We start from the raw sequence: 25,882 nt of genomic DNA on the forward strand, positions 1-25,882 counted from the left end.
GATGGGATGGGATGGGATGGGATGGGATGGGATGGGATGGGATGGGATGCTGGGATGAAATGTGCTGTGACTCAGGATGTGCTGCCCTGGTTCAGAGGGAGCCCCAGAGCAGGGACAGGGAGGACATACCAGTCCTGAGCCCTGGCCTGGCCAGGGTGTCAGGGACCTGTGGGTTTTGGGGGAAATGAGGCACAAGCAGAGATGTAAGGAATTGTGAGGTACCCAGGGAAGGAGGGGCTGGCCTCGGATGTAATGAGGTTTGCCAGGCCTCTGCGGTGGGAGGTTGGGCTGCACAAACCAGAAGCTGTTCTCCCTGGGTGGGACACCTGGAGTAGATCCCAGCAGAGGGGATGAACCCCTGTGAGCCCCCTGGCCCCCACCCACACCCCAGTCTCTCCTCAGCCCCATCACAACGCCCCCTGGGGGTCCCCAGAAGTGTCAGGGTGTCCACTGAGGGACCCCAAAGCTTGGCTTCCACCTGGCCCCAAGCACTCCCAGCCTGGGAACAGCCCCAGACCTGTAATTACCCAAACCAGGGCAGCTGATGGGAAGAACGAACTGAGGGCTTGTGCTGGCCCCTGACCCCACAGCCTGGGGACACCCAGACTGGTTAAACTGGAGAGTGGCAGGGCTGGAGTTGAGAGTGCCCAGGGAGGGGTTAACTGGGGGTGTCTGTCCGTCCCTGGGGCTGTGGGTTCTCGCTGGCTTCCCAGGAGTTAACCGATTTCAACAGCTCCCGAAATTGCAGCGTGGCTGTGTAGGAGGACACGGTGCTCCCCGGCTCCCAGCCGGTCCAGCAGCTTTTCCTGGGAAGGAGGGGAGGCCCTGGATCCCCAGAACACTCCTCTGCTGCTGGGGAGTTCTCTGGGGTCCTTCTGCTTTACACAGGATGGTGGGAGCAGGGAGACGTCAAGACCTCGAGCTCCATCCTGGTCCTTGCCCAGTGCCTGAGGAATGCTCGGCATCTCTGAAGGGGCATCCAGAAAAGCTGTCAAATGGATCAGTTTTAGTGTCTGAAACACCGTTAGAGCAGAGGGACTGAGTGCCCCAGGGCCAAGGAGTGCCCCCCACCTCAGCCTCTCCCCCAGCAGGGTCCTGGCACAGCCCCCACACAGGGGCTGGTAGCCGTGGGGAAAAGGCCACCAGAACAGGTCTCTGAGGGCGAGCAGGGACTTTCTGCTGCCTGCAAAAGGTTCTGCCCACCCCGAGTGGGAGCTGCAGGACCCACAGCCCAGCCTGTCCTTGTCACCAGCTCTCCCAGCCTGCCCCCAGGGCTCTGTGCCCAGGGCTGGGGCTGGCCGGCTCCTGGCTGAGGCTCCAGCAGTCTGGGCACCCAGACATGGGGTGTCCATCGCCCCTGGCCGCGGGGCAGCCTCCTGCCAGGCTGGCACCAGGGCCTGCTCTGGGGGTTTGGAGCTTTTGAAGAGTTTTTTTGTTTGTTTTTTTTTTTTTCCTGTGATGGAGCCAGAAATGAGGGCTGGAACTCGGGAGGGGACCCAGGAAAGCCCAGTGCTGTGGCTGTGATTGATGCTCAAATCCCTCAGTCCCCAAAATCCCACCCTGCCGGGCTCAGTCTCACGGTCAGGTGGGCTCAGCAGGTAGGACCAGCTCTGCAGAAAGCCGGGACCCTCCCAGGGATGTGCCTCGCTCGGGGTGACTCATCCTGGCCCTTGGCCCCGGCCGATTGCTCAAGGCAGCGACAGGAGCCAAAGTGTCACCTCCCTGAGCCCGGGAGCCTCTCCTGTCCCCTCCCAGCCCGGGGATGTGGTGCAGGGCCAGGCTGGCTTCACCCCTGCCTCTCACACCAGGGGCTCCAGCCCTCCCTGCCTCCTGCCCCGCTCTTCCCTGTCACCCTGAGCAAGAGCAGAATTGTCCCCTCAGGGCTGTGGTTCAGCCCCTGATTCATCTGTAGGAATCTCCTTGGTGCAGTTTTGGGGCTGAAACTCTCTGAGACCTCAGCATTTCTTGGCTGAGGATCTGTGACCTGAGCTGAGCAGGTTCCATCCCAAGGCTGAGGCTGCAGATATCCAGGGCATTCAAATAAAAAAGCCAAAAAGCCACAAAAGCTTTGATGGCTCTTGTGTAACTCAGCCTGACCTGACCATACCCTTTTAAGCCATCAAATCTCTCAAAGCCATGAAAAAGCCACTATAAAATTAATATTTTCATGATCCCGTCTCCCACCCCTTCACAGCAGCTGCAGAGCTCCAAAACGACCAGGACAAAGTCACAAGCCACAGGGTGAGGATGGAATTTCAGCTCAGTTATGCTTAGATTGGCTTCCAGAGCTTCAGCACTGAAATGCAGCTGCTGGGTTCCAGCCAGGAATACCCAGGGAAATTCCTGGGTTCTTGGGAAGAGCTGAGGCACTGGCAGCACATTGGGATCTGACTTGGATATCTGAAATCTCAGTCTCATTGGGAAGGGGTCTGGGTGAAGCACAAGCACGTGTGTCTGTGTCCTTCTCTCCCTGAGCTCCTCCTTGTCTCCAAATCTTGGCCAGAGTTGGGAGATGGGTGAAAAATTAATTTTAATTCCTTGCCCAGCTGCCCAAGACCCTGTTCACATTTAGACCCATCGAGGATCCAGGCTCCAATCCCTCTGCCAAGGGCCAAACCATCCTGTGAGAAAATCCTGTTGTATTTCATGCATGCTCTTGGGCAAGAGGCGATGCTGAGTCTGCAGAGAGCTGGGATGGGAGTTGGGCCTGTCCCGTCCCGTGTGGAGCTGCCCGGAGGCACTCGGAGGCTCCCTGGTGGGGACACCCCGCTTGTCACCCCCCAGCCCCCCTGATCCATCCCCCAGCTGCTGCCTGGAGCAGGGACCAGAGCAGGGACACACGAGGCTCAGAGCTGGGAGCTGCAGCAGCACAGCCCAGGGAATTCCATGGGCAGAAGGGGAAGCCCCAGGATTTGGGATGTGGAGAAAGCAAGGCCAGATAAAAGAAGGTGGATGAGGACACCCAAGGCTGTTCCTGGGAAAGGCCCAAGATGCAAACCAGGAGCTGAGTCACACAGGGGCTTTCTAAATCAGCAGCCTCCAAAAGCCTGGCTGGCATTTTGTGAGTTGTGCTGCTCCAGCCTCTGGAGCAGTGCAGCAGCACCAGCAGTGACCTGGTTCTGCTTTCCTGCCCCACATTCCTCCCTCCCCCAGCCAGCACCGAGCCTGTTCTCAGGCACATCAGACAGGGACAGGTCCGACGTTCCCTCCGGAGGCGCTCTGGCCTCGGGCTCTGGAGCACTCTTGGGTTTATTTACTCAGGTTCAGCAAACTCCTAAGATGAAAGTGAGACCGAGGAGTGTTTTATTAAGAAAGAGTCCATCATTATTTCTAAGAAAAAGAAAAACAAACATCTTCCTGTCCTTGAGACGGAGTGGAGGCGTCTTGGCCTGGATTCTCCTCGGAGCGTGGGGCCGTGCACGCTCCTCCTGCAGCAAACCCAGCACTGGTGCCTCAGCTCTCACTGCACGTGAGGCAGCTCCAGATGATTTTTCTTTCCCTGGATCTGTCTTGGGCATGATGGAGGAGACTTTATCTCGCTTCTTTTCCATGCTCTTCCTGCCTTCCCTGGCTCAATCTCTCTGTTCCAAAGGGAAGACCCTCAGCCACCTTCCTTCTGTCAAATCCCTGCTCTGGGCAGCAGGCCTGGAGCTGGGGAGGTCAAACCCACCCAGAGAGGGAGTCCAGACTGCCTGGAAAGGCTTTCAGCTGCTCTGGTCACAGCTGAAGCTCTGGGTAGGAAAAGGAGAGGTGTCAAAAACAGAGGAGCAGGGAAGGGCCCGTCACAGATCCATCACCTCCTCTTCCACAGCTTTGTCCTGAGATTGCACATACTTCTCCTGCACTGCCAGGGTGCTGATAACGCAGTAATTAAGGAAAACGAGGGGCTGGGCTCAAACACTCCCTTCTGCATGAGCTCTGAAGTTCCCAGCGAGGAACCAGCCCAGCCTCACATTAGCCCGAAGGGCATCAGGAAGAGGCAGCATCACCTGAGTTACTTCTAGCTCTGTCTGATCCCTGACTGGACAAGTCCAGGAGAATCAAAGGTATGGTTTGAAGGAGAAGGAAAGAACCCATCCAAGGGAGGGTGAGAGAGAGGAAAATTGTTACAAGATTCCTGACATGTTCAGGATATCAACCAGCAACAACGTTGGTGGGCTTGGCAAGGACAAGTGTCTGCTGAGCACACCCCACTATCACCCACCAGGTAATGTCAGCAACAATCTGGGCCTGCAAATCCCAGCCCTTGACCCCCAGGGAGAGAGAAATGGAACTCAACAGCACAGAGGATACGAAGAGAAGTGGAAATCAGCCCCCACAGCTGCCGACATCAGCGCCTCCAGGCTCCGGTGCTCCTGGTCCCCGAAGGAATATCCATTGGCCTTGTCCACAGCCTGCACCACCTGCCTCATGCTCTGCTTGTCCTGGGAGCAGGGACACGGTCACTGGGAGTCTGCTCCTTCCCCAGGGCCAGGAGCCCACCCTGGGCTGTGCTGTGCATTTCCACTCTGACAGCGCCCGAGGCCCCGGGGACACAAACAGGGACAGAGACAAACAGGGACACTGCTACTGCCCCGGTGACACTCTCCACCCTCTCATTCCCTTTCATCACCTTGTCCAGCTCATTTGCCTGTTGACACTTCTGTCAACTGCCTGATTAAGGACAATTCCAGCTCTCCCTCCCAGTCCTCTCATTATCCCCTGCTCCCCTATTTAACAAGGTTTTAGGTGATCCTCAGCCCAGATTTGAATCGCAGGCCAGAAGAGCTGAAGTAAGGAGCAGCCTGGATTCCCCACCCCAGGACACAAGGCCCAGGTAGCCCCAAGCTCATCAGCCTTTTTCTTTCCTTTGGCTGCCACAGATCATTTACAAGTCTGGGTGTGTTTCCCTGTTTTCCAGCCTTGAGTCTCTTCACAGCTAAGGTTTCTAGCCCTGTGGCTCTGAGCAGACAAAAAGCAGTGCTGCACATGCAGGGCTCCCTGTCCCGTGCTGCTGGGTCACCTGGACGTTGAGTGGCACAAAGGACACCAGGCTGTAGTCCTCGATCACCTCCACCAGCTTCTCGTTGAGGCGGCGAAAATTCCTGAAGAAGGGGTCGGAGGCCAAATGGTCAACGAGGTAAGAGAGGTCCAGGACCTCGGTGTAATAATCCAGGTTGAAAGCTGCAGGGAAACAGGGAGCTCTGAAGGCAAGCTGGAAGCTGAAGAGCACAGTGAGATCCACAGCAGTTTCCCACCCGCCCCCATTCTCACACAGCACGGCCCAGTTCCACATTCCTCCCCCTCAAACTCCTCCAGGTGTCACAATGGAGCTCTGAGCCACCCTGGATAGTGGAAGGTGTCCCTGCCCATGGCAGGGAGGCAGAAGAGATGAAGCTGAAGGCTCCTTTTCCCCAGAGCACTGAGGCTTTGGGAGCTCCCTTACCCAGCTTCCCGTACTGCTCGATCAGGTCCATCTTGGAGAGGACATTGACGTGGGGCAGCTCCACGTGCAGCATGGTGGACAGGGAGGTGCAGAGCACAGAGATGAACTTCCCAGGATCTGTGCAATAGTGGGAATCCACCAGGTGCACGGCAGCCAGCTGGGCAGAGAAGGCACAAAGGGGCACGCAAGGTCAGACTTGCACAAACCCATCCCCCTGCTTGTGACAGTGTGAGTGGCCACAGGACAACCTGTGGGACAGTGTGTGAGTGGCCACAGGACAATCTGTTCAGAGCTGCCTGCACCACCTGGGAAAATGACCACCCACCTCCCACCTCCTGCTTACCAAATAGGATCAGAGAACCTTGGAATGGTTTGGGGCAGAGAGGACCTTGAAGTTCACTCAGCCCCAGCCGTGCCATGGGCAGGGACACTTCCCACTGTCCCAGGCTTGTCTGAACTCTGCAGGTTTTTGGGGTGGGAGCTGGGGCAATTCCCCTCCTGAACTGTGTCCACTTCCCCAAAGGAATGGCCAGGCCCACTCAGGAACAGTAACTGCAGCACACCCCCTTCTGCTGGGACAGTCAATTGCGGCTTGCACTAATAATTAATAATTACACTAACAAGCAGCTTGATTCCCTGGGTTTTGTGTGGCTGTAACAATGTGGTCCCAGAGCTGGGGAAGCCACTCCAAGTCAGGGATCTGAGGCTGAGTCACAGCAGCAGAACCCAGCCAGGCTGGGGCTCCCAGGCAGGCGTGAGCACCTGGGAGAGAAGAAACCAGCCCCGTAAACGTCTTATTTTAGCAACTCCAATTCCATGTCCATTTATTCCAATGAAAATAAGCTCTAATGTGCAGATTCCCAGTGACATTCTCAAGCAAATGAAGTTGCCCTTCTTGCTCAGAGCAGCCAGGGTTTGCACATTCGTGGTGTGGCTCCGCCGCAGAGCAAGCGCAGCGTCAGCAGCTCCCGGGGCTGCTCTCACCTGCAGCTCCCGTTGTGCAAGAGCCCTGAGCACGTCCCACAGGCTGCATGGGGACCTGGCTGGGCTGCAGGAGGGGCCTGGCACGTCCCCTGCGTTCCTCAGGCAGTGCCAAGGCTCCCAGCACACACAGAACCCTTCTCTGGGTACAATACACCCGGGCTGCGGGGAGGATCCTGCAGCACAGCAGGGCGGACTCCTCGTCCCATCCCTGGAAGAGTTCAGGGCCAGGCCGGAGTTACCCGGAATAGTGGAAGGTGTCCCTGCCCATGGGATGGACTGGAATGAGATGGGCTTTGAGGTCCTTTCCATCCCAAACTATTTTGGGATTATGTGCCAAATGCGAGGAAGGAATCTGTGCTCATGCTCCCAATCCCACTAAAACCCCTGACAAGCCATTCTTTTGCCAATCTGTCTCAGCATGAAACAGGGCAAAATTCCCCTCCTTCCCTGATAAAGCCACTTTAGGCCTTCACAAAAGGCCAAAAAGTTCCTGAAGACAACGGCCATGAGTCCCCTCAACCCCATTCTGTGCCCATGGGAGACTGGAGCTGCCAGGCACCACCCCAGCCCATCCCTACCCTGAAATTCCACTTGGCCAGCTGGGCAAAGACATCCTTCAGTGCCTGGTGGTGTGTGTAGAGCTCCACCTGCCCGGGGCAGTCGAAGAGGACGTAGTGTCCCCGCAGGCCCTGCAGCCTGTCCCGCAGCCAGTCCGCGTTGGCCGCCAGGTACTCCATGCAGTACAGGAGGCCCCCGTTGGGGCCCAGCCCCAGGCTGGCCATCACGTCGGCCAGGGTGACCAGCTCGCCGATGTCCACGGCACAGGGGCAGGGCAGGGCCTCGTTGGCGGGGTCCAGGTTGACCACGGCCACGCGCCGGCCCAGCCGGCTCAGGAATTCCCTCATGGCGTGGCAGTAGCTCGTCTTGCCGGAGCCCGGCGGGCCGATGACCACCTGGCCAAAGGCCAGCGAGCCACCCCGGTTGCCTTCAGCCATGCTGGCTCCTGGGCTGAGAGGGGACAGCATCCCCTTCAGCGTTTGATCTGCATTTACAGGGCTGGGGTTCGCAACAGGGAAAGTGCCTGCACCCCCATTTCTGACCAAAGCCCTCCTTCCTTCCCCCACGGCTCACATCCCCTCCCTTCCCCCATTCCCATTTCTCCACGCCTTCTCTTCCCCATCACCCCTTCCCCCCATTTATCCCCGAGTTCCCCTCGCCTCCCTTACAATCTTCCTTCCATCCTTCCCCACTCCTGGTTTCTCCCCGGTTATTCCCTCGGTTATTCCCCCCCAAGTCTAGTTTATCCCCTCCAGTCCCAGTTATCCCCCCCATTCCCGGTTATCCCCCCAGTCCCGGTTATCCTCCCAGTCCCGGTTATCCCCCCCATTCAAGGTTATCCCCCCCATTCCCGGTTATCCCCCCAGTCCCGGTTATCCCCCCCATTCCCGGTTATCCCCCCCATTCCCGGTTATCTCCCGGTGCAGGCCACTCACCGCCGCCGGTGTCCCCGCTCTGGGTCCGGGTGCCCGCGGGTCCCGAGTTTCTCGTTCCGGGGACGGAGCGACCGCCGGTCCCACAGCGCCCCCTGGCGGCCGGGGGGACGCGCAGCCCCATCCCGGCCGGGACTCGAACCCGGGACTCCGAGTCCGGTCAAGGGCCGGGGGTTCGAGTCCCGGCGCCGGCTCTTGGCCTCCAGCTGTGCCCCAACCCCGCTTTTTTTCCAAATCACAGAATCAACTGGGCTGGAAAAGGCCTCTGAGACCATCGGGTGACCACTGAGTGCCACGCCCAGTTTTTCCAGTGACTGCACCACCTCCCTGGGCAGCCCATTCCCGATAGCGAACCCCCTTCCTGTGAAGAAATTCTTCCTAACGTCCGCCCTAATTCCTCCTGGAGCAGTTTAAGTTAATGTTCTTTTCTCTTGCCATTCATTGAAGAAAAGAGCCCAACTCCCACCTGGCCACACCCTCCTGTCAGGTAGGAGGAATTCCTCCCTGCCTTTTTCCCCTTTCACCCCTTAAGGAAGTCTCGCAGGGCCCTGCCTTCTGCCCTCCAGCACTGGGGCAGTGGGACAGAGCTCTCGGGCAGAGCACCTTGGAAAGCACCGCTACCCACAGCCACAGGGACACGCCTCCTGAGAATTCCTCTGCAGGCTGCCAGGACTAGCCTTTCATCCGAGAATTCCTCCCAGGATGAGTGTTTAGTCCCCACCAGCCTCTCCCAGCAGTGTGGGATGGCCACACCCAAGGAACGCTGGGGCAGCAGTGGGACAGTTCCCGTGCCCTGTCTGTACTTGTCCTTCCCTGGCGCTCAGGCTGCCCTCTATCTGCTTTTTCAGCCCCACCAAACACATACATTTGGTTGATCCAAGCACAAATATAAATTTTACCCTCCCCAAAATCTTTCCCCATTCACACAGAACACCATTTCCTTTCATTCGAAGGGTACAATTAGTGGGGGAAAAACTCCCCACACCGTGGCAATTTTTAATACAAATCTGTATTTTTACTGAAAATAAATATATTAACACCTTGTCTCACACTCAGACCAGGAGCCAGCCTGGACTGGGGAGCAGGACAAAGGCAGTGACAGTCCCTGCTCAGTGTGGCTGGGCCCTGAGGCTGCCCAGGGCGGGGTGGGATGCTCGGACAAAGGCCATGTCTTGTCTGTACTTCATGGCCGTGGGGGGCTGGCGCCGGAGCAGCTGGTCACCCATGTCCTGGGGCTCAGGGTCATCGTAGATGGTGGAGATGACAACACAAGTGTCCCCACGGGGCTTCTTCCTTCTGATGAAAGTTGGCAGCTTCTCCCCGTGGTACCTGGAGGGGAGCAGGAAAGGTTTGGTTGGAGGCTGCAGAGGCAATCAGGCACCCCTGTGCTTCCCAGTTCGTTTCCCGGAATGCTTTGTGCTGGAAGGGACCTTAAACCCACCCAGTTTCACCCCCAGCCATGGGCAGAGCCCTTCCATAGACCTGCACATGGCTCCAGCCCTGCTCCATGGGGGAGCCCTGGACTGGCAGGAAGAGCAGATTGTTCTTGGAGTGCTGTGGAATTCCCCAGCTGTACAGAAAAGGGCACATCCCTGGGACAGCCCTGGCCCCACTCAGCTCCCTGTGCAGCCTCTCAGCTGCTGGGAACCCAGAGAGCCTGGGCAGAGGTGGGAGCAGGGGCTGGGAGGGCACTTGGGTACTTACCCCAGCCCCCTCTTGCATCGGGGGTTCTGACCCTCGTTGTCCAGGGCTTCGGCCATCCCAGAGTTGCTGCTCCCCAGGCCCAGCCCCTCTGTCCAGCCCTGCTGCTCCAGGACCTTCCTGCCAAAGCCCTGGGAGAGGGGATAAAACCATCACACACTTGCTGGACAAATCCCACCCTCATCTTCCCAGAGCCTTCTGCCCTCTTCCCACAGCCAAGACCTCTCCTCCTCCTAACCCACGTCCCGTGGGCACCATCCCAGCACAGCCCTGCCCTGAGCAGGCACCCAAAGCTCACCCTGGTGTATCTCTCACCTTGGTGTATCTCTCGAAGGTGCCAATGTGCTGCCCTTGCACAGATCCATCCTCCAGCCCATCCCGCAGCCGCTGCTCCAGCCACATCTGCACTGAGTCCCGAGCATCCTTATCCCCTCCATCTGGGGAGAAAGCAGCCAGAGTCAGCACGGCTCAGGGACACTGCTCACCACCATCATTTCCCCCAGAGCACCAGCAGAGGAGGCAGAACCTGTTCTTTTTGGCAGCCCTAGCTGCCCGACCAGAAAAACATTGTTTCAGGTTCACTGACAGCTTGGATGCTTTCAAAGAATGACAAAGAGCTCCCGAATTCTGCATGGTCAGAATTTCCCTGGTTTCCCTGGGCTGGGTGGCTCAGCTCTGATACCTTTGTCATAGTAGATGCTCATGTCCACGTCCCAGTCATCAGCCGTCTGCTCATCAAAGTCTGCCAAGAGAAGGGAAGCAGCATTTCTGGTGAGCTCTGGTACTTTTGGGGAGCTCTTTGCTTGTGGGCCGGCTCCCTATTCTCTCCACCAAAATGGGAAGGAATCACAGAATCACTGAGGTTGGAAATCCCCAAGAGCATTCAGTCCAACTGTGACCAGTTCCCACCTTGTGCCCAGCCCAGACCACTGAGTGCCATGTCCAGTTCTTCCCTGGACACCTCCCGGGATGGGAACTCCACCACCTCCCTGGGCCCATTTCCATGAGGAAATTCCTCCTGGTGTCCACCCTGAGCCTCCCCTGGCCCAGCCTGAGGCCGTTCCCTCTCCTCCTGTCCCTGTTCCCTGGGAGCAGAGCCCAAATCCCCCACTCCCCAGCTGTCCCCTCCTGTCAGGGAGTTGTGCAGAGCCACAAGGTCCCCCCGATCCCCCTTTTCTCCAGACTGAGCCCCTTTCCCAGCTCCAGCACCTGCCCTGGACACTGCCCAGCCCCTCCATCTCTCTGCTGCAGAAGTGGACACAGCACTTGAGGTGGTGCCTCAGCAGTGCCAACACAGAGGAAACAGGATTAGAGACTCCCCAAATCCCTCTGCCCACCCCAGAGGCTGCCAGCAGCACCACGGGGGTATCTGGGGGGGTCTCTGGTGACCATCTCCGTGCCCAAGGATAGGCTCAGAAGCCATGGCAAGCTCCAGCTGAGCGAGGCTGTTTGTTTAAGCTCGTGGGCTCAATGACACAAACACCAAGGTCACCTCCATCCTGCTCCTGCCAGAATTGGGCATCTGTGTAGAACACGAGGCCAGAGCCACCCTTCTCCCACTTGAGTTCGATCTCCTCCTCGAAGAGCCGCTCCCGCTCCCGCTGCTGCTGCGTCACGTCCTCGTGCAGGGCCACGTGCCTCTCCCACTCCTCACATGTGTCATTGTCCTGCAGGGACAGCACAGAGGGGCTGGGGACACAGGGACAGCTCCCTCCCTGCTCCCTGACCCTTCCCAACGCCATCCCCTAGAGTAGCTCCGTGGCAGAGCCAGGCAGAGCTCAGGCCCTGACACGAGGGATGAGCTCATCCTTGCCTAAGGCCACTGCCAGAGTCAGCAGCAGAAATCCCACAGCACAGCCACCCCACAGGCCCCACCTGCCCTGCACTGATGCCCATTTAAGGAGCAGCTCTGTTGGACCTGGAGTCAGCATTAGCAAGGAATTAATTCCACTGCAGCTGATCCCTGAGGAGATTGCGTGGGCTCCCAGGAAGCAGCTCCCTGGCACAGCCACAGAGCTGCCTGCCCAGTTCTGGGCACAGCCATGAACCAGCCAAGGAACAGCCAAAAGAATGGCTGTAGAGCCAGGAAACAGCCTGGGATAAACAGCTGGAGGAGCCTGTTTAGTCTGCAGGAGGAAAGACTGAATAAAAAGCTGGAAAAAGGAGGGAACAAAGCACTCTCTGTGCCCCATGTTGCCAGAAGAAACTCATGGGCTGGAATTGCAGCAGAGATTTGGCATCAGAGTTAATTCTGGTGGAGGAAAGAACGGGCCTGGCTTGCCTGGGGATCTGTAATGACAGAGATTTGGGAGAACAGGCCAGACAGGCATCTGCCAGGGACAGGGGGGATGGCTCCTGCCCTGCCCAGCTCTCCAGGAGCCTTTGTCACAAAAGCCATTTTCCTCAGAGTGACTAAACTGCAAGTGCAGGAGCATCCAAGGTCAGCCCTTTGTGCAGCTCTGCACGTCACTCCCAGCACACAGACGTGGTTCCCAAGCTCTGTCACCAGCAAAGCAGAGCTGGGCCCATCTGCCAGGCAGCAGGGCAGGGTCTGCTCCTCCTCAGATCAGACCCTTTGGGATCAACCCCCACGACCACCCTGAGCAGCTGTGGGGCTTCAGGCCCCCCATCCCTGCCCCGAGGGGCTCAGTGCACCAAGGGGTGAACAGTGGTACTTTAAAGCTGTTTTTAACAAGCCATTTCTCCATCTAAGAGATTACATGTGAGCTCTGAGAGTGGGATCTGCCCTCATGGCTCCAACAGCTGAGCCTGGATGGTGCTGGAATATTCCACTTACATCATCAGAGTTTGACTCCTCTTCCTCCTTCTCCTGCCCTTCCTCGTCCTCCTCAGGCTGGGCTGGCTGAGTCACAGGTTCCTCTCCCTCCATGATCTCATCCCCTGCAGCTGTGTAAACTCTTTCTTCCTCAGCAACCGTCTCGGTGTTCTGGTACTGGAAGGGCACATTCCCATACCTGCGGGATGAGCCAGTCCTTGGGAAATCCAGCTGCAGCTTCTTGATCACGCGGGGCGGCAGCCTGCAGGCCCGGATCAGCTCCAGGAACACGCTCAGGGGTGTGCCCACGTTCCCAAAGGGCATGAAGGAAGGGGGGTTGAACTCGGGCAGGCGCCTCAGCTCTGCCTCGGTGACAGATCCCCCAGCAGCCGCCCTGTCCTGGCTGCTGGGAGCTGCCTCGGGGCCTGCAGGAGAGAAGGGATGGGTCTGGGGGAGAGAAGGGATGGGTTTGGGGGGTTCAGGAGGGGAGGGATGGCTCTGAGGGATCCCACACCCCACCGCGGCAGGGTAAATCCCAGCGCTCCCGACTGGGAGGGAGGTCAGCAGAGCCCACACGGGCTGTTCCTGCCTCGGAGCATATTTAGCGCGTTAAGGAAACCCCAGGAGGAGTTTTACCCTCCCGGTGCCCCGCGGGTGTCGTTCCGGGACCCCGGCCCGTACCTGTCCCGGCGCTCAGGCGGACCCTGCGGATGATGCAGCGGCCGGGCAGCGCGGCGCCGCCGGGCCCGACCCAGCGCTTGCCCGAGTACATGCGGACGAAGCGGCGGGCGCGGCCGGGCCGCACGGACACCAGGCAGGAGCAGGTGCGCGACGCCGAGGCCCCGCCGCTGCCGCCCGCTGGCGGGCGCTCGGGGCGGTGCCGGTAGTGGAAGCAGAGGAAGCCGCCGGCCTCCAGGAACTGGCTGAAGTAGGAGCGGAGCTGCGCGGAGCGCAGCGTGGCAGGGATACCGCTCACCAGGCAGTACCGGGCCGAGCCGCCATCGCCGGAGCTACCGCTGGGCGCCGCCATCTTGGTCCGCCGGTGCTGGCGCGCGGTGTGACGTCACGTGCGACGGGTGCAGGGCGCCGCCTGGTGGCGGGCGGTAGAGCGGGCGTCCTGGAGACCCCCGGGCCTGGGGGTGGCAGGGGACAGAGACCATGGGGGGTGACAGGGGACAGAGGGACCATGGGGAGTGAGAGGGGACAGAGAGACCCTGGGGGTGGCAGGGGACAGAGAGACCATGGGGAGTGAGAGGGGACAGAGACCATGGGGGGGTGACAGGGGACAGAGAGACCATGGGGAGTGAGAGGGGACAGAGAGACCCTGGGGGTAGCAGGGGACAGAGACCATGGGGGGTGACAGGGGACAGAGAGACCATGGGGAGTGAGAGGGGACAGAGAGACCATGGGGAGGAGTCACAGGGGACAGAAAGACCCCATTTGGGGAGTTTAACAGGTCCTGGGGGTAGCAGAGCTTGGCCAGACCCCCAGGGGAGGGACACAGATTCTGAGGGTCACAACCCCGGTGATTTCAGGGCATGGGAGGTGTCCGGGCTGCCCATCCTCATCCCGTGCCAGGGCTCTGCCTTGTCCCTGTTCAGTCCCACCACCTTGGCTCTCCCCTCATGGGGGGTCCCACGCCGGACAGGAGCCCACGGCCATGGCCTGTCCCTGCACTGCTGGGCATCCCGTGTGCCTCGCCAGGCTTGGCACTGCCGTGGGCTGTGGCAGCAGCCCTGGAGAAGCCGCGCTGGGCTGGGAGCAGCCGGGCAGAGGTGCAGCCCGGGCTGACACCGCAGTTCTCCCTCACGCCGCACTGCCGGTCGAGGGTCTGGGTGTTGCTGTGGGCACAGGGAGGCTCCGTGCCGCTGTGCTCGACCCCTCAGCCGTGGAAATGCGTTTGTGCCTGGTGGCAGCTGGCTGAGTCACAGCAGGAGAGGCTCAACACCTAGATTTTTATGGACAATCCCTTTTCATCCCATTCTTTCTTTTCCATGCCTGCATTTTTTTCCGCCCGCCCCAAATTCAAACACCTTGAACAGGTTGCTGAAAAGGCACCACCGCATTCCAAAACACCAAACATTTTATTAAAAAAATAATTTATTGCATCTTATATACAAACCACATGAATGTCCACTTATAAAATACTGACACCTCACCTGCTGGAGGCAGCAAGAGTGAGTTTTCTGTGTGTGCACCTGGCTCTTAACTCCGGGGAGGGAGGTTTGGATCTCCCACTAAACCAGCTCTGCTCGGGTTTAACTTTTCACACAGACACGAAAGCACAGAGCCTCAGATGAGGTGCAGTAGGTTTAGGTGCTGCTAAGTGCTCTTAATCCTCTTGTATTTAATGGAATTATGGAGGAAAGAGAGAATCTAAGGAAAAGACGGGTGAGTCTGTACACCCTGTAGGATTTAACACCCTTTTTCCCTGAAGAAATTTCCTGAGTATTTCTAAGATTCCAAGCACAGAAGCCAGACCCAGAGTTAATTCCATGTTTGCCCTCTGTCAGCGATCCCACTGAGGCCATCAGACACCACGGGATCAAGCTGAGGACAGCCCTCACTGCTTGGAGCTCACAGCAAAATGAATAAAAATTGAGACCAGGGCAAGGAACCCCTCACCCCCAAAGACTCCCTGGATTGGAGACCGGGCAGAGCAGGAGCTGCTGTAAAATCTGCTGAGCCACAGCTGCTTCTCCAGGGATCCTCCAGTGAAACACAGAGCTCCTGCAGAGCCCAGCTCAGCGGGCCAGGGGCAGCCACGGGGCCTGAGGCCAGCCCGTCACCTCGAACAGCATCTCCACCAGCAGCTGCCCCATGGCGACGTCCCCGATGACGGGCCGGAAGAACAGGTCGGTGACCAGGCCGGCGGGGATGGATCTCAGGGAGGAGCTGACCCGGAGAATTCGGGAGAAGCGAGCCTGGTCCTCGGGGTGCAGCAGCTCCCGGAGCGCCCGCTGCGCTTCCCACTGCAGGCTCTCAATGTAGAGGGGAGCCCTCAGCCCCGGGATGTCTGTAAGGGACAGGAGAGAGGAAGGGAGGTGAAGGATGGGAAACAGCTCCAGGTGTCTCCCATTCCCACCCTTCCCCAGAAGGCTGCACTAAGAAGATGCACACAGCACTGCTGAGGTGTAGCTGCTCCAGGGAGAGAAGTGCTGAACAGGGAAAGTTCTGCTTTACGAGTAAAGGATTTATTATCTGAAGGGCAGGCAAAGGCTTTGACATCCTTCCTTCCTGTGTTTGGGAATGAGCAGAGTTAAGAAAAAGGTGACCAGCTCTCTCTGCTCACACACCTGCCTGTCTCTGAGCATCTCCAAGCCACCAGGTCTGTGTTCACCTGGGAAAGTGGTGGAGTCCCTATCCTGGACGTGGCACTCAGTGCTCTGGGCTGGTGACAAGGTGGGCAGTGGCACAGGGTGGACTCGAAGCTCTTGGAGATATTTTCCAACCCCAGCGACTCTGGGACGCTGTGATTCCGTGTCCATCTGCCAGCGCTGGCCGACAAAGCCACGAGAGCCTGGCACTCACCTGGATTGAAGAGAATGGCTCCCCTCAGGTAGGTGTACTCGTTGGGGCTCAGGTCCAGCCTCCAGAAGCTGTTGAGGCACCACTGCAGCCGCTGCACGGCCGCCAGCGTGGGCTGTGTCCCCTCAGGCTCCTGCCCTTTGCTCTGGCCGCTGAGCAGGATCTTCTTGAGCATGCTGGGGGCCGGGGCCTCCATCACCTCGAAGGTCACCATCTCCTGCACCAGCCCCAGCAGGAAGAGGGGCACCCAGCAGCTGTGCAGCAGCAGCAGCTGATCCTCCCGTGGCAGCAGGTGGAAGGCAGCCACGTTCTTCATGAAGTTGATGGTTTTGACCAGCACGTCGGAGGCAGCCTGGCAGGTGAGGTGCGGCGTGCGCAGGCACACGGCGCGGCGCTGCTGGCACAGGCAGCGCTGCCGGGCCCCGCCGGGGTGCAGCTCCTGGCTCAGCAGGGTGTACAGGATGGCAGGCTGCTTGTCCTTGCTGTGGCACTGGCACCTCTCACATCCCATATCCACGCTGGTGCTCATGGCTGAGCCAGCTCCTCGTCCAAACTCAGCTGGTGGGAGAGAGATGCAAAATCCCTTCCAAAATCTGTCACGGGCCGGACTGTCCCTGTCCTCCCAGCTCTGCCAACCCGTGGCTGCTCCAGCCAGCTCTTATAAGGCCAGGTCACAGTGAACACCCCTCTGCAGCCTTGACCGCCCTGATTAAGCAGCCCTCATTAAAACCACCCGACCAACCCCGTTGTTGCTGGGCTGATTGGCCGGGCGAGTTCCCAGCACAGCCAACGGCCGTTTTCTCAATGAATCGGTGCGGGAGGGGTTGTATGGCCTTATCAGGATTACCCAAAGAGGATAAACAGAGTCATTACCCCAGGCTGTACCATGGCACCAAGGCCCCACGGAGCAGGTGTCGCTGCCAGGGTTCACAGACAAACACAGGGCGCTCGTCTGGGCCTGGCGTTCAACGATCCCGGCGCCCTGGCCTTGGGAAGAGCAACCTGGAAGTTGTATTATCAGTGGCTGTTTGCCTGGCCTTGATCAGAAGCCTCTTGTTGTGGTGGAGGAAGAGGAACTCAGTGAACTGGCAGGCTGTGATGGGCCGAGGAGCCGTGTCTCTCCAAGGAAACACAGGGAAAGGGAAAATGTTCCTGTTTGCAGAACAAGAGAAAAGTAAGGGGAAAGGGCCAAAATTCTCATATTTTCCCAACGGAAAGGGACCCGGAGGTGCTGGTCAACAGCAGCTGACCACAAGCCAAAGCGGGCAATGACTGTTCAGGTGGCACTGCTGAGGCAACCCAACCCCCGGGACCTCGGTGCAAGCCAGCGTCGCTCAGTTCTGGGCCCCTCACCGCAAGCCAGAAATGAAGCGTATCGAGGGAAGTGAACGGAGCCCTGGAGCGGCTGAGGGAGCGGGGTGGGGTGGGGGGCTCAACCTGGAGAAAAAGAGGCCCGGGGGGCCCTTCTCGCTCCCAGGTCCTGACAGGAAAGTTTAGAGCCGGAACCGAGGCCCAACGGTTCGCTCGGCCCGTCGCCATAACAACCCCGCCGCGCCTCACGCCCCGCCTCTTCCCGCAAGACTGACGGCCCGTGCGACCAATCAGCGAAGAGAGCGGCGCGGGGGGGGCGAGCTGGGATTGGTTGGTGGGGAGGGGCCTGCGTGTCCGCCGGTTCCGGTTCCGGTTGTGGTGGCGGCCCGGTGCGGGAGCTGAGCGCGATGGGGCTGAGCGCGGAGGAAGCGGCGGAGCAGGAGGATCGCTTCGACGGGATGCTGCTCGCCATGGCCCAGCAGCACCAGGGCGGCGTGCGCGAGGTAGCGCCGCCGGCATCGGGAGCGGGGAGGGCGGGGCAGGACCGGAGGAGCGAGCGGGCAGCGGCGCGGCCTCCGCGGGCCCCGCCCCGGCACGTGGAGCAGGGGACGCACGTGCGCTGCTCCCGGAACAGCCATAACGGCCCCCGGCAGCGCCAGCCCCGCTCGTTAATTAGTGTGATGTTAATGACCCTCACTGTGGCCTCGCACCGCGGCCCCGGCGCCTCCGGGCTGTCCTGAGCTCCCCCACCTCCGGTCTGCCCGGAGGTTTCCGGGTGCGCGGGCAGTGCCTGTGAGGGGTCCCAGCGGGGTGAAGCACCGCAGGGCAGGACCGAGCTCCCCTGTTCACCCTCCCGGCACAACCCCGTGAGGCCTGGCCGTGACCGTAGGATCCCCTCGGGGGTGCTCGGGGATCTTCTGACCCGGCCCTGATCGCACCCTGGGCCCTCTGGCTGGGGCCTCCGGGATCTAGGCGCTGACCTTCAGCAGGGCTGGAGGGTGTGGGACCATCCCACTCACACCCCACTCACCAATATTTTAATTTTTTTTATGGTCCTGTAACTGCCTCTGGTGTTGTGGCAAAACCTCTGCCTGAAACCCCCGCAGGACAGGATTCCTGAGAAATAAAGATCAGCCAAGTTCAGGGAGAATATAGGTTTCCAGAGGGGGTTTGGAATACACTGGTGGCTTGGAGTGACCTGGTCTTACTGCTCCTTGTCTCTCCATCCTTTCCCTGTTGCCCAGCTTGTGAACACCTTCTTCAGCTTCCTGAGAAGGAAGACAGATTTCTTCACCGGGGGAGAGGACGGAGTAGCAGAGAAGGTAAAAATTAAACCTTCAGCCCTTTAACTTTTCTCCCTTCCGTCCCACCTGGGTCTGTGCCATGCCAAGGGTCCCCTGCTTGAACAGCTCCCAGCACTTGGGTGCACAGCAGCTCCTGAGGGAAGGAAAGCCAGAGCTGTCCCTGGCAGAGATGAGGAACACACAATTCCCTGCTTGGGTGGTCCCTCAGTGTAGGTTTCTTGCCAGGCTCTGGCCAAAGGCTAGTTTGGAAAGCAAACCTGCCAGACACACTGACTTAGCGGTGACACAGCAGTGATAACCCCACGTTACCTTGTTGTTTGTTAGCTCAGGAAAAGCACAGAGTCCACAGCTCTGCACATGCAGCTGCCCCCTGGCTGGCCTGGGGAGCCTGGACACTGTCCCCCCCCTCTCCTGCAGAAACCTTTGCTGTAACTGGAGGGGATTTAGGGTCCTTTCAACCCAAAGCATCCTGTGATTCTCAGAAAGTAAGAAAGGTGAACCCTACTGTCATTTTTCTTAGAATAGAGAGCAACTCTCCCCTGTTCCTGGAGGCTGTGTGATCCCACCTGAGTGGCAGTTCAGAGGTGCCTGGCTCCTGTCCTTGGCAATCTGTGCCTGTGAAAGAAAAGGGTTCATGCCCTTGGGTGGAGGCATCTGTCAGAATGCTTTATGGGCTCCTGAAACAGTGCTCTGACACCATGGGAACCACAACAAATGGGGAAGAAGCTGCTTCCTCAGTGCTGCTGAGCCCTTGGCGTGAAAGAGAAGGGAGAAGATGGGAAAATCGCTGCATTTTTTGGGTGCCATTTCAGCAGGCTTGTGCCGTGGGGTGAGGGAGGTGTGGGCAGTGGCCTGGACAAGGTCAGGCAGTGAAGATAATTTCCTCACCATGGATCATGGGGTTGGGAACAGGCTGGGACATCCTGGGGGATGCACATCTTGCATTCTGTACTCCAGGAGACACTGGAGCCAAGCTGTGTAAACAATCCTTGCTTGTAAAGCAAAGCAGAAAAACTCAGTGCTTGCTTACAAACTACAGTTTGCTTGGAAAAGGTTCAGGATTCCCCCCCACACCCCTCGAAGCTCCTGGGATGTATATAAACAAACTTCCCACCTCTAATTCCTTTCTAAGGATCTGTCTCTGTTATTTTCTGGGGCAGACCTCAGCTCACCTACGTGCTGCTCTGCACAGCACCCCTGCCCTTATCAACCCTGGGGCAATTTTCTGGCTCCCTGCCTGTGTACTCAGCTTTCCCACTGAGCACGCAGCCCTTGGCATCAGAGACCTTGGGATTTTGCCTACCAGAGTCACAACAACCTCTAGACAATTCGGAGCGAGGCTGAAACAAAAGATTTATGGAGGAGCACACCCCTCAGTGTGAAAACACGAGGCTCTTTTGAGAATTGCTCCTCTAAATCATGGCACTGAGGCTCCGTCTGGAGAAAAGCCCAGGTGTGGAAAAGGTCAGAAGGAGGTAAAAAAGTTGGATCTCGTGCGTTCAGCTATTCTGGAGGTATGGAGCAGCTTCTGATGGCTGGCTTGGGCACCAGCTCGTCCTGCTGGAATTGCACAAAGGAGAAAATAAGTGGAGGATTCTAATTTCAACATACTCCCTGTGTAACTAGGAAGGACTACATTTAAATTTTTGAATTTCCTCTTTTCCTCCTCTGCTTTTTGAATTGAAAAAATCTCCAGATTTTCAGTCAAAAAGACCGAGTGAAGATGAAGGGAAAATTCCCGACATCTGTGCAGCTCCACAGGTGTCCTCGTGCTGCTCAGCAGAGCGAGTTGGCTGGGTCTGGGTTTGAGATGGATGGTGTTCTTTCACCCCTCAGCTGATCACAGAGGCCTTCAGCCACCACAACAAGCTGGCACAGAAGGAGCGCAAGGAGAAGAAGGCGCGGCTGGAGGCGGAGCGGCGCGAGAAGGCCGAGCGTGCTGCTCGCCTGGCCAGGGACAGGGACACACAGCAGGCCAGAGAGCCACGCATCAAGGAGCTCACAGATGAGGAGGCAGAAAGGCTGCAGCACGAGATCGACCAGGTGAGAGCCGTGCCAGGTGTGTGCAGGTGCAGCTTTGTCCTCCCTGGGGCTGTCAGGGGTTGGGAGGGCTCATGTTTGTTCTTTGTCCCGGTGGGAGCACAAAGGGAGCCTTTCCTTGGCAATACCTCTTCCCTGTAGCTTTCCTAAGGGCTAAAAATGCTCTGGTTTCAAAGTGGGATGCAGTGAGTGGTGCTCTTCAGCTGGGGCTGGGAGGCTGAGGCCATCTAGTGCCAGCTCTTGGCTGAGCATGTTCCTGCTCTGCTCTTTTCCAACAGAAGAAAGAGGCACAAGGGCAGGGCAACGGTGTCCCAGTGAAACCCTCGGAGGAGGAAGGTGAATCTTCAGATTCCAACAAACAGGTAAAACTCGTCTGGAGATACTTTGGGATCATAAAATGATTTGGGTTGGAAGGGACCTTAAAGCTCAATCCATTCCACTCCCCTGCCATGGCACCTTCCACTACACCTGGTTGCTCCAAGCCCTTTCCAAAATACACACTTGGAAAATACAAATTAGAAACTTTGGCTTTAAAAATACACAATTCCTAAATGTGCCAATACAGTGGGCTTCTGTCATGTTTTATCAGAACAGTCATGTTTTATCAGAAGCAGCTATTAATTATGGAGCTAAATTTAAGTGGGTATAGAATACAAACAACTGACCCGCGATCCTTGTAAAACCTAAGGACTGTAGTTACAATGGAAACTGGAAAAGCTTCTTTTTTTTACACCTGAATTGCTTAGGGAACAGATGATGAAGAGGAAGATGAGAAGGATAAAGGAAAACTTAAACCCAACTCTGGCAACGGAGCTGACCTTCCAAATTATAGATGGACACAGACTCTTTCAGAATTGGATGTAAGTAGTGCTTTATGACCAGGATCTGAGGCATCTGAGACAGGGAATAAGAGCAGGTGCTGGTAAGAGGTGAAGCCAGTTCCTTGTGTCTGGAAGTTTGAATGTTTCAAGAGCTGGGAGAGAGCTTCGTAACTCAGGGGAAATCGCAGGAGCTGTAGTTTGCCAAATTTTGGTCTTGGTTAAGCCAGGCATTAAAATCTATTTCCCTTTTTATGGTCCCTTCCTTCCACCTCCTGCTTACTCAGTATCTTAAGGAAAAGAATCCCAGAGTCCCTGCTCTGCGTGGCTCTGGTGAAAGCAAGGCAGAAAGACTTGGAACAGCTGCATGGGAGGGTAAGGAGGAATTTCCCTGGCCAGCTCCTCAGATCTGCTCCTTTCTGCTGCAGCTGGCTGTCCCCTTCAAGGTGAGCTTCAGGCTGAAGGGCAAGGACGTGGTGGTTGATATCCAGAGACGCCGCCTCAAGGTCGGCCTGAAGGGCCACCCTCCTGTCATTGATGGGGAGCTCTTCAATGAGGTCAAGGTGGAGGAGAGCTCCTGGCTCATTGAGGATGGCAAAACAGTCACTGTACACCTGGAGAAGGTAAAGTAGGGTGGGCTGGGCAGGGTTCAGGCTGGGCTGCCTCTTCTGGGCTCTCAGGTGGAACAGGACTGCCGTGGTTGTCCTGGGTACAGTGCCAGTGGTGCTGCTGGTAGAGTGGTATTCTAAATTCCCCAACTTCAGCCTCATTTTATGCTATTCCAGGATATCCAGTGTATTTCTCAGCAGTTCAGGGAAAGCTGGAAGGAAATCAGTCTGTTGTATGTTGTCCTTTAGTGTGTTTTGACATCTGTTAGTGACACAAAAATCCAGGGACAGACCTCCTTGTGTCCCTTCTTGTGTCCCCTCTGGGCCTCTCCAGGTGGTTTGTTGTAATCCCATTTATGTCGTGCCAAACAGGACATCTGGCATTCTCTCAGATCTCCCAGCTGTGAAAATTTAGGCTGCCTAAAGCAGTTTGAAACAAAAATACCCTTCATCTATGTGCAGATTTTACTGACATTTAGAAAACTGTCAAATAAAGTTTGAGTCAATATTTTTTTTTTTTCCCTACGGCCGAGACTTAAAAACCCCTAGAACAAGTCCAAGAAAGATAAACTTGTTTTTGCTTTTTCATCCTCTAGATCAACAAAATGGAATGGTGGAACAAACTGGTATCCACAGACCCAGAAATCAACACCAAGAAAATTAATCCAGAGAATTCAAAGGTAAGAATTCTTCTGTATTACACAACTGAGCCTGCTCAGAAATGACCTCAGTTGAGGCCAGAGTTGTTCCAATTTGGATCTTGCTTTCAGTTGTCAGACCTGGACAGCGAAACTCGCAGCATGGTGGAGAAGATGATGTATGACCAGAGACAGAAATCCATGGGCCTGCCCACCTCTGACGAGCAGAAGAAGCAGGATATTTTGAAAAAGTGGGTGCAGCTCATTCCTTTGCATGGTTTTGCCTTCCCAAGCATCTTCTTCTCTGCTGTGGCACAAATAAGGGCACAGGGAACAGCTTGGCCTTCAATCCTAGTCATGCTCACATCTGCACAGTCACTGGGTGGTTGGCCAACCACCAGTGTCTGTAAAAGCCTGTGGGGGTAGAAAGCCCAATAGGAAAAGCTGGGAATAGCCTAGCTCTGGAATTGTTGATTCCAGCAATTGAAATCTGCTGATTTCAAGTCCAGAAGGCACATGTAGAGCTGGAGGTGCCATCTCTGCTGAACTTTAACATGGTTTTGATTGGTGTGTAATCTCCCTCGGTAGCCAGCTAATCACCCCTCCCTTCCTCCCTCCACTTGCCCCCAGACAGTTGTCCCCAAGCCACTTTTATGGCTTTATTGCCCTGTTTGGCAAAAATGCACTGTGGCAGGGAAGTGATTCCTGGAGCTCCCAAGGCCATTTGGGAAGGTGTGGAGGCAATTCTGGGTCACAGCTTCTTCAGCAAGTGCAGCCCCACACTTTATCTATGGGTGAAGGATTGCTGTGGCTGACCTGACTCCTTGCTTCCCCTGGCTTTATCTGTAGTGCCAGAAGCTTCTCTGTGCAGCTGATGGGGTTTGAGCAGAGCAGAGACCAGGCTTGCCTGGTGGTCAGTGGGATGGGATAGGATGGGAAACACCTCTGCTCCTGGGATGGCACTTGCAGGACACTTCACTGGCAGGGTCACTTGTTTGGTGCTCTGGAAGTTTGGCTGGCAAAGGATGGAGAGGAAGTTTAGACTTTGTCCAGGGCAAAGGAGACTCAGTGACACCCATGTGGGTGCTGGTGTCAGTGGAGCTCTCCTGGCTGCCAAACAAGGACGTGATCCTCACAGCACAGATGGCCCTGGAAGTGCAAAGTGGAAATGCTATGGGGGCATTCCAGGGGAAGCCCTGAGATGGGAACACAAAGGAGACCAAGCTGCTCTTACTTGCACCTTGTGTGTGAGTCCTCCATAGGGCTGGGATGTGCTGTGTCCCTTGGGGAGCAGAGCACGGGAGCCTCTGTGTGCCCTGGGCACTCCTGGCACAGAGCACTGCCCTCAGAACTTCCCCACATAACAACCTGGGTCCAGACAGTCCCTGGCAGATGTCCCTGTCCATGGCAAGGAGTTAGAACAAGATGATCTTTAGGTTTTCTTCCAACCCACACCATTCTGTGATTCCCCCTGCTGGGACTGCAGTACATTTGAAATCACCTGGTCTGAAACCAGATTCCTCTGGTCACGTCCTCCCTGAGTTTTTACTGTCAGAGCACTGGGGATATTCCCCATATTCCCAGTAAAGCTGTCAGGGAGGCTTTGGGAGCTCCAACCCTAATCTGCCTTCACCATCTCCCCTCTGCCCCACAGTCAATGCCTGGCTGCTACGTGTCCAGCCCAGAGTACCAGTGAAGGGTGTGTGCTTGATCATTAACAGCTCCCCTTTGTCTGGACTTGCTGACCTGCTAGGCTGGCAGGAATGCTGTTCCCACTGACCCCAGGAAAAGGTGTTTGTAGGGAAAGTGCAGAGAATATGTCCCAAGGAGCTCAGCAGAACCCTCCCTGCTGTGGAGGGTGTGGGGTTGCAGCAGAACTCCAGAGTGCAGCAAGCAGAAACCTTTCCCTCCCCAGACAGGCTCCTGCTGACCCACCCAAACTCCTGTCTTTGTTTTCCTTGCAGGTTCATGGAACAGCATCCAGAAATGGACTTTTCAAAGGCTAAGTTCAACTGAGCTCTCCCTCTTCCCCCCCTCTTTCAGCCAGCCTGTTGAATGGGGCAGGATATGTATGGTTGGATATTCCTCACCTTGGGCAAGTAAAACTTCAGCATCCCCCACCCAAGCTTGCTGTGGAGGCACCTGCAGAGTCACCTCAGTGTCCTGTGGAGCAGCAGGCAGGGCCCCAGAGCAGCTCCAGACAGAGCCATCTGCCACAATTCCTCAAGGGCAGCGAGGAGAGAAGGAGGGGTTAGAGCAAAAAAGGGTGTTAGGGCTGAGAGGCCCAGACCTGAGAGGTTCTGGGATAAATCCTTAAGGTATTGCTTTGCTTCCCTGGGCTGCTCTGAGCTGCTCATCTGCTCTTTGCCACTGGCACAGGTACTCCCGAGTTCTGCTCCCTCCTGCTCTCCTGTGAAAACAAGGGTCAGTTTATTTTGTAAAATGAATCTGTTTTCTGCCTTCTTGGGAAGGGAAAGCAGCAATTGGAAAGCACAGCTATTGCAGTGGAGACAGACCCTGCTGCTCCTTGCTGCTGCTCCTGTTGGTGCCAGAAGTGGAACAGCTGGAGCACTGCAGGGCTCCCAGCACAGCCTGCTGTCCTAGAGCGAGGAGAGAGAGGCTGGAGCGTCCGTGGCTGTGGGTGGGAGAAGATCTGGGGGGGTCTTTGGGGATGCTGTTGTTGCTGGGAGGGTCTCCTGCCTGTTTTCCAAGAGCCTCTCTCCCTGCTGACGAGTGGCATCACTCTGCATGTTCATATCTTTGTTAAAACTGCAGTGCAACATAAAGGAAAAGTGGAATATCTCAGGCAGAGCGTGTGGTTTCTTTGGCAGGAAGGACCTGGGGTGCAGCTGGGAGGGGGAAGGAAGGGGGTGCCAGGGGGGTGCTGTGCTCTCTGCAGTGCCTGTGAGTACCTCTGATGCTCCCAGCTCAGGACTGATGGTCTCTTCCTCCCCAGGAAGTGGCAGTGGGAGCTGGGTCTTGCTCAGGACACAGCTGAGCCCCATTCCCAGCTTAAACCCTCAGGACAGGCCCAGGGTGGCTGCTCCAGGCTCTGCTCCCACAGAGCTGTGACCACACCAGGGAGCCTCCCTTGCCCCAGGTCTGCTTTAGGAGCTAACCAGGAGAGTGTCAGGAAATCCTGGGCTCTATCCCAGATCCCTGCTGCTGTGGCTCTTCCCTCTGCCTCCCCCAAACATTTCCACCTCCTCCCTGAGGGATGGGCACGAACGGCTGAAAATCCTGTCTGGGCAAAGTCCTG

General features: G+C 57.0%; 4 protein-coding genes across 7 annotated transcripts; 1 reads left to right on the top strand and 3 right to left on the bottom strand.

The window, feature by feature from the left end:
• Positions 1-3,275: 3,275 nt before the first annotated feature.
• On the bottom strand, positions 3,276-7,508 carry GPN2 (GPN-loop GTPase 2). Of its 2 annotated transcripts, XR_009933959.1 has the most exons (6): positions 6,988-7,508; positions 5,426-5,582; positions 5,003-5,163; positions 4,294-4,424; positions 3,671-3,855; positions 3,276-3,581 (listed from the first exon to the last, which is right to left on the bottom strand). XR_009933959.1 is itself a non-coding variant. In XM_062508880.1 (5 exons), exons 1-5 carry the CDS (start codon positions 7,432-7,434, stop codon positions 3,783-3,785), a joined length of 969 nt encoding a protein of 322 aa, XP_062364864.1. In that variant the 5' UTR covers positions 7,435-7,508; the 3' UTR covers positions 3,276-3,782. The 2 variants fall into 2 exon arrangements, 1 of the variants encoding a protein (XP_062364864.1); XM_062508880.1 differs by having other exon boundaries at positions 3,276-3,855.
• Positions 7,509-8,717: 1,209 nt separating this feature from the next.
• GPATCH3 (G-patch domain containing 3) lies at positions 8,718-13,406 on the bottom strand. The gene is made up of 7 exons (XM_062508945.1): positions 13,058-13,406; positions 12,398-12,801; positions 11,093-11,267; positions 10,283-10,342; positions 9,916-10,037; positions 9,604-9,731; positions 8,718-9,228 (listed from the first exon to the last, which is right to left on the bottom strand). Exons 1-7 carry the CDS (start codon positions 13,404-13,406, stop codon positions 9,009-9,011), a joined length of 1,458 nt encoding a protein of 485 aa, XP_062364929.1. The 3' UTR covers positions 8,718-9,008.
• Positions 13,407-14,464: 1,058 nt separating this feature from the next.
• Positions 14,465-17,447, bottom strand: NR0B2 (nuclear receptor subfamily 0 group B member 2). Of its 3 annotated transcripts, none has more exons than XM_062508964.1 (4): positions 17,342-17,447; positions 16,778-17,056; positions 15,908-16,462; positions 14,465-15,392 (listed from the first exon to the last, which is right to left on the bottom strand). In XM_062508964.1, exons 3-4 carry the CDS (start codon positions 16,431-16,433, stop codon positions 15,121-15,123), a joined length of 798 nt encoding a protein of 265 aa, XP_062364948.1. In that variant the 5' UTR covers positions 16,434-16,462; positions 16,778-17,056; positions 17,342-17,447; the 3' UTR covers positions 14,465-15,120. The 3 variants fall into 3 exon arrangements, with proteins under 3 accessions (XP_062364948.1, XP_062364949.1, XP_062364950.1); XM_062508965.1 differs by having other exon boundaries at positions 17,258-17,447; XM_062508966.1 differs by lacking the exon at positions 17,342-17,447 and having other exon boundaries at positions 16,790-16,935.
• Positions 17,448-17,587: 140 nt separating this feature from the next.
• NUDC (nuclear distribution C, dynein complex regulator) lies at positions 17,588-25,297 on the top strand. Its single transcript, XM_062508943.1, has 9 exons — positions 17,588-17,718; positions 18,460-18,537; positions 20,356-20,562; positions 20,838-20,921; positions 21,306-21,419; positions 21,806-22,000; positions 22,582-22,665; positions 22,756-22,874; positions 24,588-25,297. Exons 1-9 carry the CDS (start codon positions 17,623-17,625, stop codon positions 24,637-24,639), a joined length of 1,029 nt encoding a protein of 342 aa, XP_062364927.1. The 5' UTR covers positions 17,588-17,622; the 3' UTR covers positions 24,640-25,297.
• Positions 25,298-25,882: the final 585 nt, after the last annotated feature.

Source organism: Cinclus cinclus, chromosome 26 (assembly GCF_963662255.1).
Source record: "Cinclus cinclus chromosome 26, bCinCin1.1, whole genome shotgun sequence".
NCBI lineage: Eukaryota > Metazoa > Chordata > Aves > Passeriformes > Cinclidae > Cinclus > Cinclus cinclus.